Source organism: Lampetra fluviatilis, chromosome 50, assembly GCF_964198595.1.
Source record: "Lampetra fluviatilis chromosome 50, kcLamFluv1.1, whole genome shotgun sequence".
NCBI classification, from domain to species: Eukaryota; Metazoa; Chordata; class Hyperoartia; order Petromyzontiformes; family Petromyzontidae; genus Lampetra; species Lampetra fluviatilis.
This window is the reverse complement of record NC_136324.1, coordinates 1,934,890-1,948,551: the sequence shown is the minus strand read 5'-3', so window position 1 is coordinate 1,948,551 and position 13,662 is coordinate 1,934,890. Positions and strand designations below refer to the sequence as shown.

The 13,662-nt window shown below is 44.4% G+C and overlaps 1 protein-coding gene across 3 annotated transcripts in view; it reads left to right on the top strand.

Annotated features, from left to right (window-relative positions):
- Positions 1-13,662, top strand: part of LOC144948610 (dystrophin-like) — a 639,922-nt gene that overhangs the window by 305,437 nt on the left and 320,823 nt on the right. For all 3 annotated transcript variants that reach the window (XM_078878206.1, XM_078878207.1, XM_078878208.1), the window contains 5 exons: positions 4,956-5,138; positions 6,082-6,210; positions 8,572-8,742; positions 10,441-10,545; positions 13,286-13,432. In XM_078878206.1, the coding sequence (XP_078734332.1) occupies positions 4,956-5,138; positions 6,082-6,210; positions 8,572-8,742; positions 10,441-10,545; positions 13,286-13,432 (735 nt within the window). The remainder of the gene's footprint in view (positions 1-4,955; positions 5,139-6,081; positions 6,211-8,571; positions 8,743-10,440; positions 10,546-13,285; positions 13,433-13,662) is intronic.

The following is a 13,662-nucleotide window of genomic DNA, read 5'->3' as shown; positions in this document are numbered from 1 at the left end:
TTGCCTAGCCAGTGAATATATTTTAACGTTTACAGTTGTGTATTCGTACTCCATTTCGACATTAGTTAACTCAAGTTGAAATCCAGCGTTGTCGATTACGGTCGGTAGCATATCATCGCACGCTAGGCACGTGTACGATAAAGTGGATAACTATTGCTGGGCAAATTACATTGCCAATATTTTGGGACAAAATTTATTCTTTTCATTTACTGCATTTGGCACGGCGTTGGTGGGCGTCTCTTGCCCATAACATCAACATTACCCCAGGAGCATTGACTGATGAGCAACACCCTCCAGATGAGACTCGCTGAAATATAAACCAGTTACAGTTTTACCCTAATTAAACCTCACAGGGAGGACGAATTGATCCAGAAAGACCTGTGTTTTGTCGATCAAATGTTGTTGTATGTTGGTCGTTTGCCTTTATTTATAACTAGAGCAAAGCTGTGGTGCATTGGTCCATGCACTGAGCCACATGAACCTGGCGACCTGAGTTCGATCCCCAGGCAGTGATGAGAACCAGACATGCTACAGCTCCCACCCCACTTGACCAACCCGCACTGACCTGCATGGTGAAGCATGGTCAAACAATCCCCATGACACGATGTGGGGAGGCCTTCATCCAGCAGCGGATGGAGAAAAAGGCTTCAATAATAAGAACCCTTTGGAACTTTGTCTGAACAGTCATTTGCAGTGGTTTATAATTTAACAATAATATATTTTATACCGTGTAAGAATGTACGCAATTCCAGAGCAAATATAACTTCAAGGTAATTTATTTTACAAGTGTTCATTAATGGGAAAAAATTATCTATAAATGTAAATTATGTTCTTCTCTGCCTTACGGTCACACGAATAGACGATGTGGAGTTTTATTTTTACCAGAAAAACTAATTACATTAATTGATATGACCTCTTGGTGCATAGACAATGTAATGCTATTAATTAAATTTACGAATACAATAATCATTACTGATTATACTTTTCCTTGTTTATTAACACCGCATAATGAAGCATCTTGGTTACATAAATGAAAACAAATATGTCATGCTGTCCTGACTATTAAAGCGACGATGCTTTGCTTGTTACCGACTGCCGCCTCGTGATTAGACTAGGCATTTAGGAAGCTCCATTCCTACTTTAGTCTGTTCCCTCGTGTAAATTGCCCCTGTGTTGTCACTTTTCATGCTAATGTTTTATTGTCCACGTTTTAAATTGCGCTCTCTAAAACATCACGTTTCTCCGCCTGTGTAGATTCGTCTATCTTTTCATCGTTTCTCATTTCTCACCCCCTTTCTCGTCTTCATACCAAAGTCGGCATGCCTCTGCGTGTCCATATCTCATTGTATTTGCTCGCTTGCGTAATGATCTTTATGTACGGCATGCATTTATTTGTTCTCGCTTTTCTTAAGTGCCTGTCTTTCTGCAACCTTTACCCATTCATCCTGCCGGCAGAAAAGTTTGAACATTCGTATAATATATATACTTAGCAAAATGTCAGTGTTATGTCCTCACAGAGTAGAAAAACACATGCTAATGAGTATCCGCAATAAATTAAGGGCCATAAATTAAACCCATCTCTTTATGCACTTCTCCGTGGAATCTTCCATCGAGTAAACAGAGGCCAATCGTATATTTTCTGGGTTTTTTTTTTCGAACCTCCACCACAAGTCATTTAAGCATCATGAGTTTTGCATGTCTCGTTTTTATTTGAGGCTGAACTCATGACCAATCTGTCACAGTTCCACGGTGCACTTCCTCTCTCTCTCATGCTTTTTACGTACAATCTCCGAGCCATGAGCAGGATACGAATGGCCAACTGCATCACAATTGCCGATGGGCATTGGCATTTCTGCGGCAGAGCATCTCCAGACACCGTGTATCATGTCCAGTGTGTGCCATTCAGCGCGAAATGATGTGCAAGACGAGTTGGCCGAGTGTTTCCAGGTGTTTGGGCACTCTAGCCGGCGCTGCTGAGAGCCTGGGTTTGAATCCGGGCTTCAGACTTCCATGATTAAACTTAGTTTTCAAGTGTTACAGGCGGATGATGGTTTCAGCCTGATTAGCTATGACTGCTTAAAAAAAAAGTAATTCTGTTTGGTCACATTGTAGCTCTGAGGTGTCAACATCTCTGTTCGATTGGCATGCGATGAGCGATTATTTCTAAAGGCATCAAATATCTGTGGCCATAGTCCGGATACAGAGGCCTGTTAAATCGATGTTTGTCTTAACACAAGGCGATACACTGCTAGCTTCAGAGTTCCCAATGGAAAGTTCTTCATTTAATGAGCTACCACGCTGAGAGCATAATTGCATTATAACAGGCGGGGGACAGGGTTTGGAGGTGAGGCTGTTGTTAATGGTAGTCAGGTCACATAGCAATTTTGCTTTTAGGTTTAATTGAGACAGCACTCCAAATGAGCTGGCTTGTTTACGAGGCTTTTAAGCAACTTCTTCCAATGGCAGACTCAACTTCAGTTTATTGTTCTGCTGCTGCTGCATCAGCACATTGATCCTGCTACTTTGTTTTAACCGTTTCAGTCCAAAAAATTTAAGTGTTTTTTTGGGATGAGGTTGTTAAAGTGAGCTTAAAAATCCTCAAAAACGCTAAGACACCTATGAGCAACATCAGTAAGGATGAGCGCTTTTAGCTTTCTCAACTAAAAAGGAAAGATGACATTGTCATCCTCTCAGCCGATAAGGGCAATGCCACTGTCATCATGGACAAAACCACATACAACAACAACATCTAGGCCCTACTGAATGATGGTAGCTATACCAAAATCAATAGAGATCCAACCAACCACCTGGTTACGAAAACCAACAATATCATCACTGATTCCACATCTTTAATTGAACCAACCAAGCGGCTTTCCTTAAAACCCTCTGCTGCTAGACCACCCAAGATTGGATGGCTTACCAAAAATCTATAAAGAAGGGACACCCCTTCGTCCTATCGTCTCCACCATTGACTCACCCACCTACAAACTGGCCTGATTTATGTCTGAGACCTTACAACTATTCACCGGTAAGACCACCTCAGATATACGTAACTCAGCTCACTTGGTAGCATTAATTAAGGACATCTCAATATCTCCAGGTGATTTGCATGTCGGTTTAGATGTAGTATCTTTGTTTACCAAAGTTCTTGTTCCTGACACCATTGCAATCATTGAAGATTTGGTCCATCAAGGATTGAATGCTGATGTACTGGCCCTGGTTAGAAACTGCCTCACCCCCACTTACTTCACCTGGAATGGAACAGTCTACAAACAAGTTGAAGATACCCCAATGGGTTCTCCCTTATCTCCAGTTGTAGCCAATATTTTCATGGACAAATTTGAGACAGATGCCATCCAGGCATCCACACTACGTCCTTCCTTTTGGAAGAGGTATGTAGATGACACGTTCGTCATCTGGCCACATGGCCGACCAGCTCCGGACCACTTCTTCAACCACATAAATTCCATACACCCAGCCACCAAATTCACCATGGAGGTGGAAAAGGATGGCAAGTTACCATTCTTGGATGTTTTAATCGAAAATAGACCAGATGGCTCAATGGGACACTGTCTACAGGAAAGCCACCTATACGGATGCCTACCGAAAACCTGACTCCCACCACCATCCATCCCAGAAAAATCCCCTCATCAAAACTCTACACCATCGAGCTCGATGTATTTCTAACCATCACCACCTAGCCAGTTAACTGGAACACGTACACCAAGCCCTCAAGATGAATGGATATTCAGAGTACACAATCCATAAAGCTATCACCCCAACCGTTGGGAAAGAACCATCTGAGGAACCAATCAAAATCATCACCTTGCCATCCATAGCAGGGGTCACCAAAAAGATTTCCAAAATCATGAGCAAACACAAGATCCAGGTTCGATTTAACACAGTACATCAAATTCGTGATTTTATCCCATCTGTGAAGGACAAGATTCCTGACATGCAATACCCCGGCGTCTACAAACTAAGCTGTGTCTGCGGCAGTAGTTAGATTGGGGAAACTAAGCGACACGTCTCGGACCGTGTTCGTGAACATAAGGTAGATCTGAAACACGCGAGGACGAATACCTCAGCCGTGGCTGATCATTGTTTTAATGCGGTGGGAACACACGAAATTGATTTTTCCAAGACGAAGGTACTCTGCAAACCCACTGGCTATCAGCAAAGATTCATTCATGAAGCCATCCAGATATATAAACACAGACACAATTTAAACCGAGAAGATGGGTACAAACCGAGCAATCATTAGAAGGACGTTATTAAACAGGTTAAGTCATAACTGTCTGTGATGTTTAGTAGTTATTTTCGACTCTCTGGTGTTACATTAACAGGTTAAATGCATTTACATTAACAAGTTAAATGTCTCATTAACACATCCACCGTTTTCTTAGTTCTTTCGGTAAAGTCACGTAGAAGGGAAATAATAAAATAATAAAAATTAAACATAATAAAATAATTCTCACGACGTTTCGGCCACAACGCAAGCAGCCGTCCTCAGGTGAAGACCAGGTCTGTCGGAAAGACAGTGTTGTGAGAATTATTTTATTATGTTTTATTTTTATTATTTTATTATTTCCCTTCTACGTGACTTTACCGAAAGAACCAAGAAGATGAATCCCTGCAGTCACGAAAGCTTTAAATCGAAATTTAAACATCCACCGTTGCTCGTTTGCCTTGATGTGGCGGTGGCTCTACGATCTTACATTGACATGCAAATCTCTCACAATACAATGTTCACCTCCGCAGCTTGGTCGTCGTGGAGGTTGCCCAGCTCTCTCCCATCTTACATTGACATGCAAATTTCATCACTAGCCCCGCCCACTTCACTTATGACCCTTGGGCTACACCCATCTCAAACTTTTATAACATCCTTAACGTGCATTTCCCGGTCCTGACGCTTGCTGTTTGCTGCTGCTGCCTCTCCCCATTGTTTTCCGCAGGCGACGCAAAAGGAGATCGCTAAGCGGCAGGGCTCGCTGACGGCCGCGGCGGACACGGGCGCAGCGCTGCAGTCTCTGCTCAAGGGGCCCGAGAGCTCGGCCATCGACGACAAGCTCAGCCTCCTCAACAGCAACTGGATCGCGGTGACGGCACGCGCCGAGGAGTGGCTCAACCTGCTACAGGCGAGTTGGGGGAGGGGGGGGGGCGGTGTCGGAGGACGGGCACGATGAGTCTGCGTAACAACTTTTTTTCATCTCTTTCTTTCCAAGTGCCACTTTTTTTTTTATGACAGCAACATGCGAGTCGACGGGATGCGTCCTCTGGTCTAACACCGTTTGAGACGAGGCTCGGAAGAAAGCTGTCTCTGGTGTGGACCAATCAGTTTCAAAGACAATGCATAAATTATCAGAGTATGTTTTTTGTTTGCATTCTGACCACAAGTATTGTGGATAATGCAGACATGGTTCCTTGTAAAAGGTTTCAGTTTGGTGTTTTAACATCTTAACACCTAAATTTTGATTTAAAGCTTTCGTGGCTGCAGGGATTCATATTCTTGGTTCTTTCGTGACTTTACCGAAAGAACAAAGAATATCCTAACACCTGTTTTGTTGCCAGAAAAAAGGGGAAAACCTATTCTCATATTTTGGTACTGGCAAGTTTCTTCATTTCAAGGACGGATTACGGTATGCGGGTGTCACCATTGTCTCGGTTGGCAGGCGATTGCGGTTCATTTTAAACCACTGTTTCGTAAAAGAACAAAACACAACGCAAGCGACACGTGCAATTTGTGCCGAGCACCTTTTAAATACCCTTGTCCGCGTAGCTCGAAGTTAATTTGTTCCCGGTCTACTTGTGCATGACCAAAATAAACATGTCTGTATGCACGACGGGCGTACCATCACGCGGCTGGAGATGATGGTGATGAATGTCTGCGTAGTTGTTTGTTAATGGGTTTGCAATTAATCATTGTGCTTACTAATTAATTATCTGATAGCGCGGCTTCTTAATTGTCATTCCTTGTTTTAATTGCAAAACACTTGGAATTGCTCACTTATGTCACCTACCTCCCGGTGATTTGCTCCCACGCGTTTTGTTACTTCTGCCCGGGCTCCTGCCTCCAAACAGGAATACCAGGCCCAGATGAACAGCTTCGACCACAACATCGCGGACATAACCACGTGGATATACCACTCACAAGTTATGATGGACGACGCGGAGAAGCTGTCGGCCAACCAGAGGGACGATGTGTTTAAGGTACGGAAAGCGCGGGCTCAACGAACTGCTTACAACAGATAAGTACTGAAAATAGCTTTCGATTTGCTTCTGCGCATAGTTTAATTTGTGACAATGGTCGGGCAAAGGGGCACGGGCGCTACGGTGGCAAGATGTTAACTACCTCGCCTGATATACAGGAGGTCGTGGGTTCGATCCCGACCCTAACGCCTATTTGTAGTTTGCATGCCTCTCTCCCTGTGGTCGCTTGGATTTTTCTCCGGGTCCTCCGGTTTTTCCCTCCACATTTAGAAACAAAGTGCGTTTAGAGTATTTGGCTGCTATGAATTTCCACATGATAAGCCACTTTGTTGAGCTATCATTTGTGGCCTGGTCTCTTCTTAAAAGAGCGATACAGCTCAGTGGGCATTACCTGGTAAAATATAAAAAATCTTTCAAATAGCTTGAAATGTATTAGACGTATTGCTCTTAATAAGCACATCTACAAATTCTAGATTTGAAGCTTTCGTGCCTGCAAGGATTCATATTCTTAGGTTTTTTCGGTAAAGTCACGTAGGTAAAAAATTTAAATTAATAAAAGTAAAATTTAAATCACGACGTTTCGGAGGCAACACAAGCTTCCGTCTTCAGGTGGAACCGTCACAGCACGATTGCTGTATCAAGTAAGAGAAATTCCAAGAGAACCGTCCTTGTATATATACTGGTTATTTTTTTACTTACATGAAAAAACCTAAGAATATATCTACAAATACCCGGCACAACATTAGCAAAGGGCTTTATGCTGTTTCCTACTATGTCCAGCTTCATTAGGGCATGAACAGTGTTCCGGCCAGAGTCTTAGGCTTTGTTTCAAAGTTTACGTTTGCTTATTTATATCGAGAACACCCTTCCAGTTTACTTACAAGGTTTCCGCTCTACTTAAATCCAGCTTCATGAGGTCGCACCCTCGTTAAAACCCACCATTGTCGAAAGCGCCTGTGCTTTTTAGAGGCATCGTGAGACGCATTCACCCAACGTGTCCTGTAAGTCCTTGGAAAGGGTTTCAAATGAAACGTTCAGTGCATAACGCCTGCAGACGTCACAATTGTCGCAAACAGCAGGGTAGAGATTCAGAATAATTTCTCGCTTCAAATTACTCACTGTTGTCCTTTCCCCCAATGCGCGCGCTCACCTTGGCGGCGATGTACAATGTCGCGTTTGTTTTTCCTTCCGACTCAAGGATTTCTGTGACAAGGGTCTTGATCACCGTGCAGTTTGTGCGTGCCTGCGTGCTTGCCTGCGTGCGTGCGTGCATGCCAAAGCTCATATCAGTTCGTTGTTAATATCGGAGCGGGTCCTGGGCCTTCTCACAATCGACTCGGTCTTAAAAGCGAGCGAGTGAGTACCTGCTACGGCGTATAAAAGTCAGCACTGGGGGGAGACAAAGGTGACCGGGTTGGGTTCTGGGCAAACCCGCGGATCCGCGTGTCGCGCTCGCTTCGTGATTTTGCATCTGTGGTGTGTTTGTCATAACTGCTCATGCTGCCTGGTTAGATATTTTCCAAATTAAATGCTGTTAACACTGATGCTTAAGCAAATACATCTGCCACAAAACAGTGTGTTAAGCTGTTATGGAAAATAATTATTGGTCACATGTTAACTTCATAACTTTGCTAAAAATTAAGCAACATGATTCAAGGTCAAAACCCCAAGCTTGAGTTTGCGTCTCTGAACCAATCACATTTAATGTGTGCGTGAGTGTGTGTAGTGTCCATATGCTGTGCACATTTGTGCGTGTGTTTTTTACATGTGTAGAGGAGTTGTATAATGTGTGTGTTTTACATGTATGTGTCTTTGTGTTTTACATGTGCTGTTTATATGCTCTGTATCTTTATGTTGATATCATCTGTACACCTACACCCTGGCATAGGGGATATTACTCTGTGCTACATAGAATTCACTCAGGCTTAATTCTTTGCTATATAATGATTATTGTAATAATACTTCACAGTCCTTAGTGCATTGCTGGATGAAGGCTATACCTACCATGTTGGTCAGTGCTGGTGAATGGGGGAACCCAGCACCGGTTTCAGATATTACTTGGCACTGGTTTTAGCCGTGGACTGGACTCAAACTCGGATCAACCAGGTCAAGGGTGCAGCACAGAAACCTTTGATCCACCGCTCCACGTTGTGACACCAACAACACGGGTGAAAATCGGCATTGGCACCTGGCCTGCGCTGGGCCGCTCGGTTAACGTCGCCTGAACACACATGTCAGCAGCAGCAGCTCAGGGGCGGACAGAAGAAGCCCGGAGCGATAGGTGCTCGCTAGCAAGCGCATGCCCCTAGCCGTCTGGAAGAAGACCAAAGGAGAGAAACCTTTGTCGTTCGGTCTTTGCAGCGTCTGCAATCGGAGCTGCCTGGTACGAGCCATAAGGTCGAGGTGGTGCACGACCAAGCGGGCGAGCTGATGGCAAACCGCGGCGATTACTGCCGCCGACTCGTGGAGCCCAAGGTGACCGAGCTCCATCAGAGGTTCAACTCCGTCGCTCAGCGCATCAAGACCAGGAAGGTAAGGAGTAGGAGAAAATATGAGGACACCCACACACATACACAAGAGAGTAACACTTAGAGCTCCACACGGATAGATTCATTAACTCGTTGCTATCATTGCCATCTCACGCGTCACCTCGCAGTCCCCCGGCCTTCGAAGGCCTGGTGTTTCCTAACCCATCTCTCACCCGACTAACCAACCACACCCAACTCTGCTTCCGAGATACGATGAGTGCGGTTTGCATTCAGGGTGATTCAATTGTAGGCAGAATAGATAAATCTCACAAACTAAAATTATTAAAGTGTTGCTTTCAAAAAGTACATCTTTCGCGACGCCTTTGAAAATCCGGTTATATTATTTTTTCCATTTTTACAACGTGGTGCCATTCTTTTTTTTTAAGGCTGACGAAGTGGAAGTGACAGGGTCAGTGATGTGCACTGGAGCGAAGGGCGTGCACACCAAGGCGTGCACACCAGGGCCGGCCACTTGCTCTCGCTAGCCTCGTACTTTAACCTTTTACCAGAAAACATTTGCGCAGACATGCGAGATGGCCCGTTATGTTTCATCGTTTTCCGATTATTTTCTCTCTCCCTTTTATTTCTATTTCGAGCGGCGCAATTAAAAATAATGACATCCCAGCCATGTCGCTCATTTGGCAATGTAATGTTATTGTTTTTATCAAACAAATATATATATCTATGTATAATGCCGTTTTTTTGTGTTTAGATACAAACTGTACAAAATTGCTCATTGAAATTAACTTTTTCTTATTAATTATTACGCATACATGAAGCTGAAAAATACTCCATGACGTTAGTTGACTCAAAATTTTTAAATAAAATTTTATTTTGAAAGGTTTATGTTTATGACTGCCTTTCAGGGGTGTGTGTGTATGTTAGGAATGGCATTGTTGTGTTTAGCACACTGCTTATGAACCCAGCTTCCCAAGTTCGATTCCCAGCCATGGCTAATATCAGTGACAAGTAATATCAGAGCAAGTCCTGTGCCTTCCCTAGGTTAACTCGGCCTTAAATGAGTACCTGGTGCAGTGTATAAACATTATCAATTGGGAGTCGAAGGTGGCTGGGTGTGGAACTGGCCACATCACCTCCTGCGTGTGCCTTGTCAGTCTTAATAGGTGCTCGCTAACAACAGTATGAGCTGTATGAGGGATGCATGTGTATTTTTCTGGGTTGGGCTGTGTTGACAATTCCCTCTGTCAAGCTTTTGCCACACACGACTGTGGCGTCTTCAGGAGTTAAATTTGGTTATCTCGCCCAGTATTCCTACCTTATATATTGTTTGCCTTACGGAATGCTGACTAAGATGGGTGGCTCTTTGTGTGTGTATGTGTGTGCATGCATTTGTATGCATTGTGGGGGGAGCGGTTGTGCAGTGGTTAGCGTGCTGCACTACGAACCCGGTGACCCGAGTTTGATTGCCGCTCACGGCAACACCGGTGACGATTATCTGCACCGGTCCTGGGCCTCCCCTAGGTCGACTCAGCCTTAAATGAGTACGTGATATGCTGTGTAAACATCACCACTGGGGAGACAAAGGCGATCGGCAGTGGTGCTTGCCACCCATGCCCTTCGTGTGCTGTGCCGGCCTTCGCGGGTGCTCGCTTAACAGCACTTTGGTCCAACAGCCTGTTAAGACTATACGGTGGAATCTTTGTACGCATCGTTTATTTAATCTTCAATGTATCCGACGCAGCCCATATCGGTGAGCCCGGTCCCAGTGGTCGCCGCACGCGAAGCTGAGACGGTTCCTGCGTCCCCTCCGGCCAGCGATGTAATTCAGCAGAAAGTGGAGCAACAGGTCTGCAATGCACCTCGATCGCGTTCCGTGGCGTTCATGCGCGTTTGTACACACACAGCTCGAAATATAATTCAACAAATGTATCGTCTACGTCCCCAAAGTAGCTTCATGAACCAGCCCGTAGCGCAGGAGTCACATTTTTTTAATGAAGATATTTTTAGGGGAGGCACATTGACAGCGCAATTGGAATGACCCCGTATTGCAGCCATGGAATTATTTGCCTTACATCTTCAGACTTATTCAAAATCCCCAGCTTGAGTCACATGATTCAGAACAATATAGATTTGCGTTTTGTTTATTTACATTTCAGCCGATATTTGTCTAATACAGCCAGAGCAAAAATAAGCGCCAGATGGATTTATGCTCCACAGGAACCTAAGACTGCAGAAATGTGGTGGTATTCATTTACAGTAGCAGTTGATAGAGAATAGTTACATATTATGTGCATTATGAAGCCACTGGAGCTATGCACTTTTAAGTCGAGATGGAAAACTCACTTCTTTCGAACTGTTTTCTGTGTATAGTTTATTGTTGTCCATCCCCCATACCTACGATTATAACGGTTGGCTACGTACGGTGCGAAGGAAGTTCAACGTACACACGTGCACACACTTTAAGGCATTGTGAAGTGTTCTTACCACTCAGCTGGACTGTGTTGATGTGTGCTTTGTGAACAACGTTCAGGTTTAGCTGCTGCCTCTGCATGCGCATCACGTTCGTTTTGTGCCATTTCTCTCAGTTTTAAGGTTGTGAACTTTTTGCACACATATGTATTTACCCCAATTTTATCCCGACTCTGCTATTGGGTGTCCAGGCATGAGACAGAGTACATTGGTAAAGCTGTGGAACGCCTTTTAGAGGCTGATCCGTGGACGAGATTTTTAACGGAGATTTTTCCCTAAAATCCTTTTAAGTGACCTTCATTTTTTTATCCTTCACACAGAAGGGGGTCTTCACTTTCCCACTTGCTCCGCAGTGAGATTGTCGCACGATAGCCAAACTGATACCTTATTCATTTCAGTGCTGGAATTGAGTGCCAAATGGAGTTCAAAACCAAAATAGTGCGCGCAGTCACCGGTCTCTGTTCTCGACCGTCTGCTGCTACGCTTGAGCACGTGGTTTAATTATGGGTGCCTGCTCGAATTCGAACCGATGATCTCATTGGTGCCAGCTCATTGCTCTGACCTCTGAGCCACCTCCAGGAAATTCGCTTTGGTAACATTGCCTCTCCTGGGGGGGCGGGGGGGAACTCGGGGGGGAACTCGGGGGAAATTATAAAAAAAAAACAATATGCAAGTAAAACTTCTACCTCCTGCTTTTGTGTAACTGTAGAAGCTTTATCCGCCAACAAAACAACCGAACGACTTATGCCGTTATCCGAGACTGTCCTTGCGAACACAAGGACTATCGCCTATCATGTGTGACGACCACTCATTGCAGGGCATGTCGAGGTGGACCCCGACTGTTGATAAGTAGGCCTCGTCCAAAGGATTTTGAAATACATTTGTGTTGCGCGCTCTTCGCTTTTCCTGAAGAGCCTTTGGCAGAAACATCGCCCATTTTATTTTTCAACTTGTGAAGCTTGGAATACCAACCGTGATGGTGGGGGTAGACTTCTCCGATTCTTTCTGCTGGCTTTCGTACGAATAATTTATGCGACCAATAACTGGGACAGAAATATTTTCTGTGAGACCAGGCTGCAATGAACATAAGCAGCAGGGTGTCTTCCTTTACCATAGGGTTCTTTAAATTTCATACCGCTGCATGTTTTCCAATGGGCACCTCATTTGAGGCAGAGAGCAGGCTAACCTGCCAGCGACCCTGCCTGGGCATTGATCCCAATTGAGATGTCTGTCCCACTGGCCTGGGTAAACCCGGGAATTGGCATTAAAACGGGGTCCTTCAGGCGCTGGGTCGCCCACAAATCTGTTTATTTCCCACATTCTTATTGTCTGGATACCAAGAGCATGCCAATGAATGAAAATAAAATCCCTCATGTTTTAACGTTTCTCCCAAATTACTTTTATCGGTTTCTTCCTCTTTTTTTAATGCTGAGTTATTCTTTAAGGTTTATATATATAGAAATGAGGAAGACACACTGTTATGCCATGGCTCGGTTAAAAAAAAAATGTAAGTAGTGACAATCCGATGTCAGCTTTATAAATAAAGCAGAGCATAAGGCAATTTCCCGCCAATGGCTTTGGCCCAGTCCAAGGCTGATGCAAAGTAAATGTGAAACTGCTAACGCTGATGAATACTGCGCGCATGTTGACTGTGGCTTTGATTATGTTTCGGGATGTGTATCTGCCAGTGTTTAATCCCCTTGATTTGATGGATGCATGCTGTTCCATCCCAGCAACCTTCCGCATGTAGCGTAGTTTAACGGTGATTTGCATGATCGTAATTTATGCCCGCACTTCTCCCTCTCTGTCTTGCTGTCGTCTTCTCTCGTGCACATAACTTCCACTGTGATCTATCTTGCTTTTCCAAACCTGTTGGCTCCTCTGATAATTCTGCATTCCTCTCCATTTCCATTCTGGTTTTTTGACTGCCCTCACGTTATATTGCTCATCTTCTGCATTCTTCTTTGCTGAACCCACTCGCCACACAAACTCACGTGTACAAAACAAAGAGCACTTACCTTAACTGCCCCTAACTATTTTGCTTGCTTGTTTGCTCTTGGATGAACTCTAACCCTTGACCCCTACCCCGACCCCTCAACTGCACGCATCGCAAGTAGAGGCGACTCTTGGAGGCCAGAAAGCCGATTGGCTCAAGCCACGCCAAAGGCAGCTACCGATTGGCTAGCTTGTCGTCTGTTCGGTCAGAAGAGAACTCGCCCGCTCCCCACAGCACCAAATCCCCCTCCCATATCGTCTCGCTACAGGCAAGGACTTTAACTAAACACCAGCACCAACAGAAAACAAAAAAAGACGAGATATTTAGCGGGATTATCTCCATTCAAGGCGTTCTGTGTGCTCTTTTAGGGCCTTTGAGGACATTCGTTTACCAGAGTGTTTGCGCCTTTGTTAAATATTGCGTCATTATTTTCACGTAATGGAAATGGAAATGAAAATTGTAAAGGGATGTTCTGAGTTTTCTTCAAACATTTCTGTT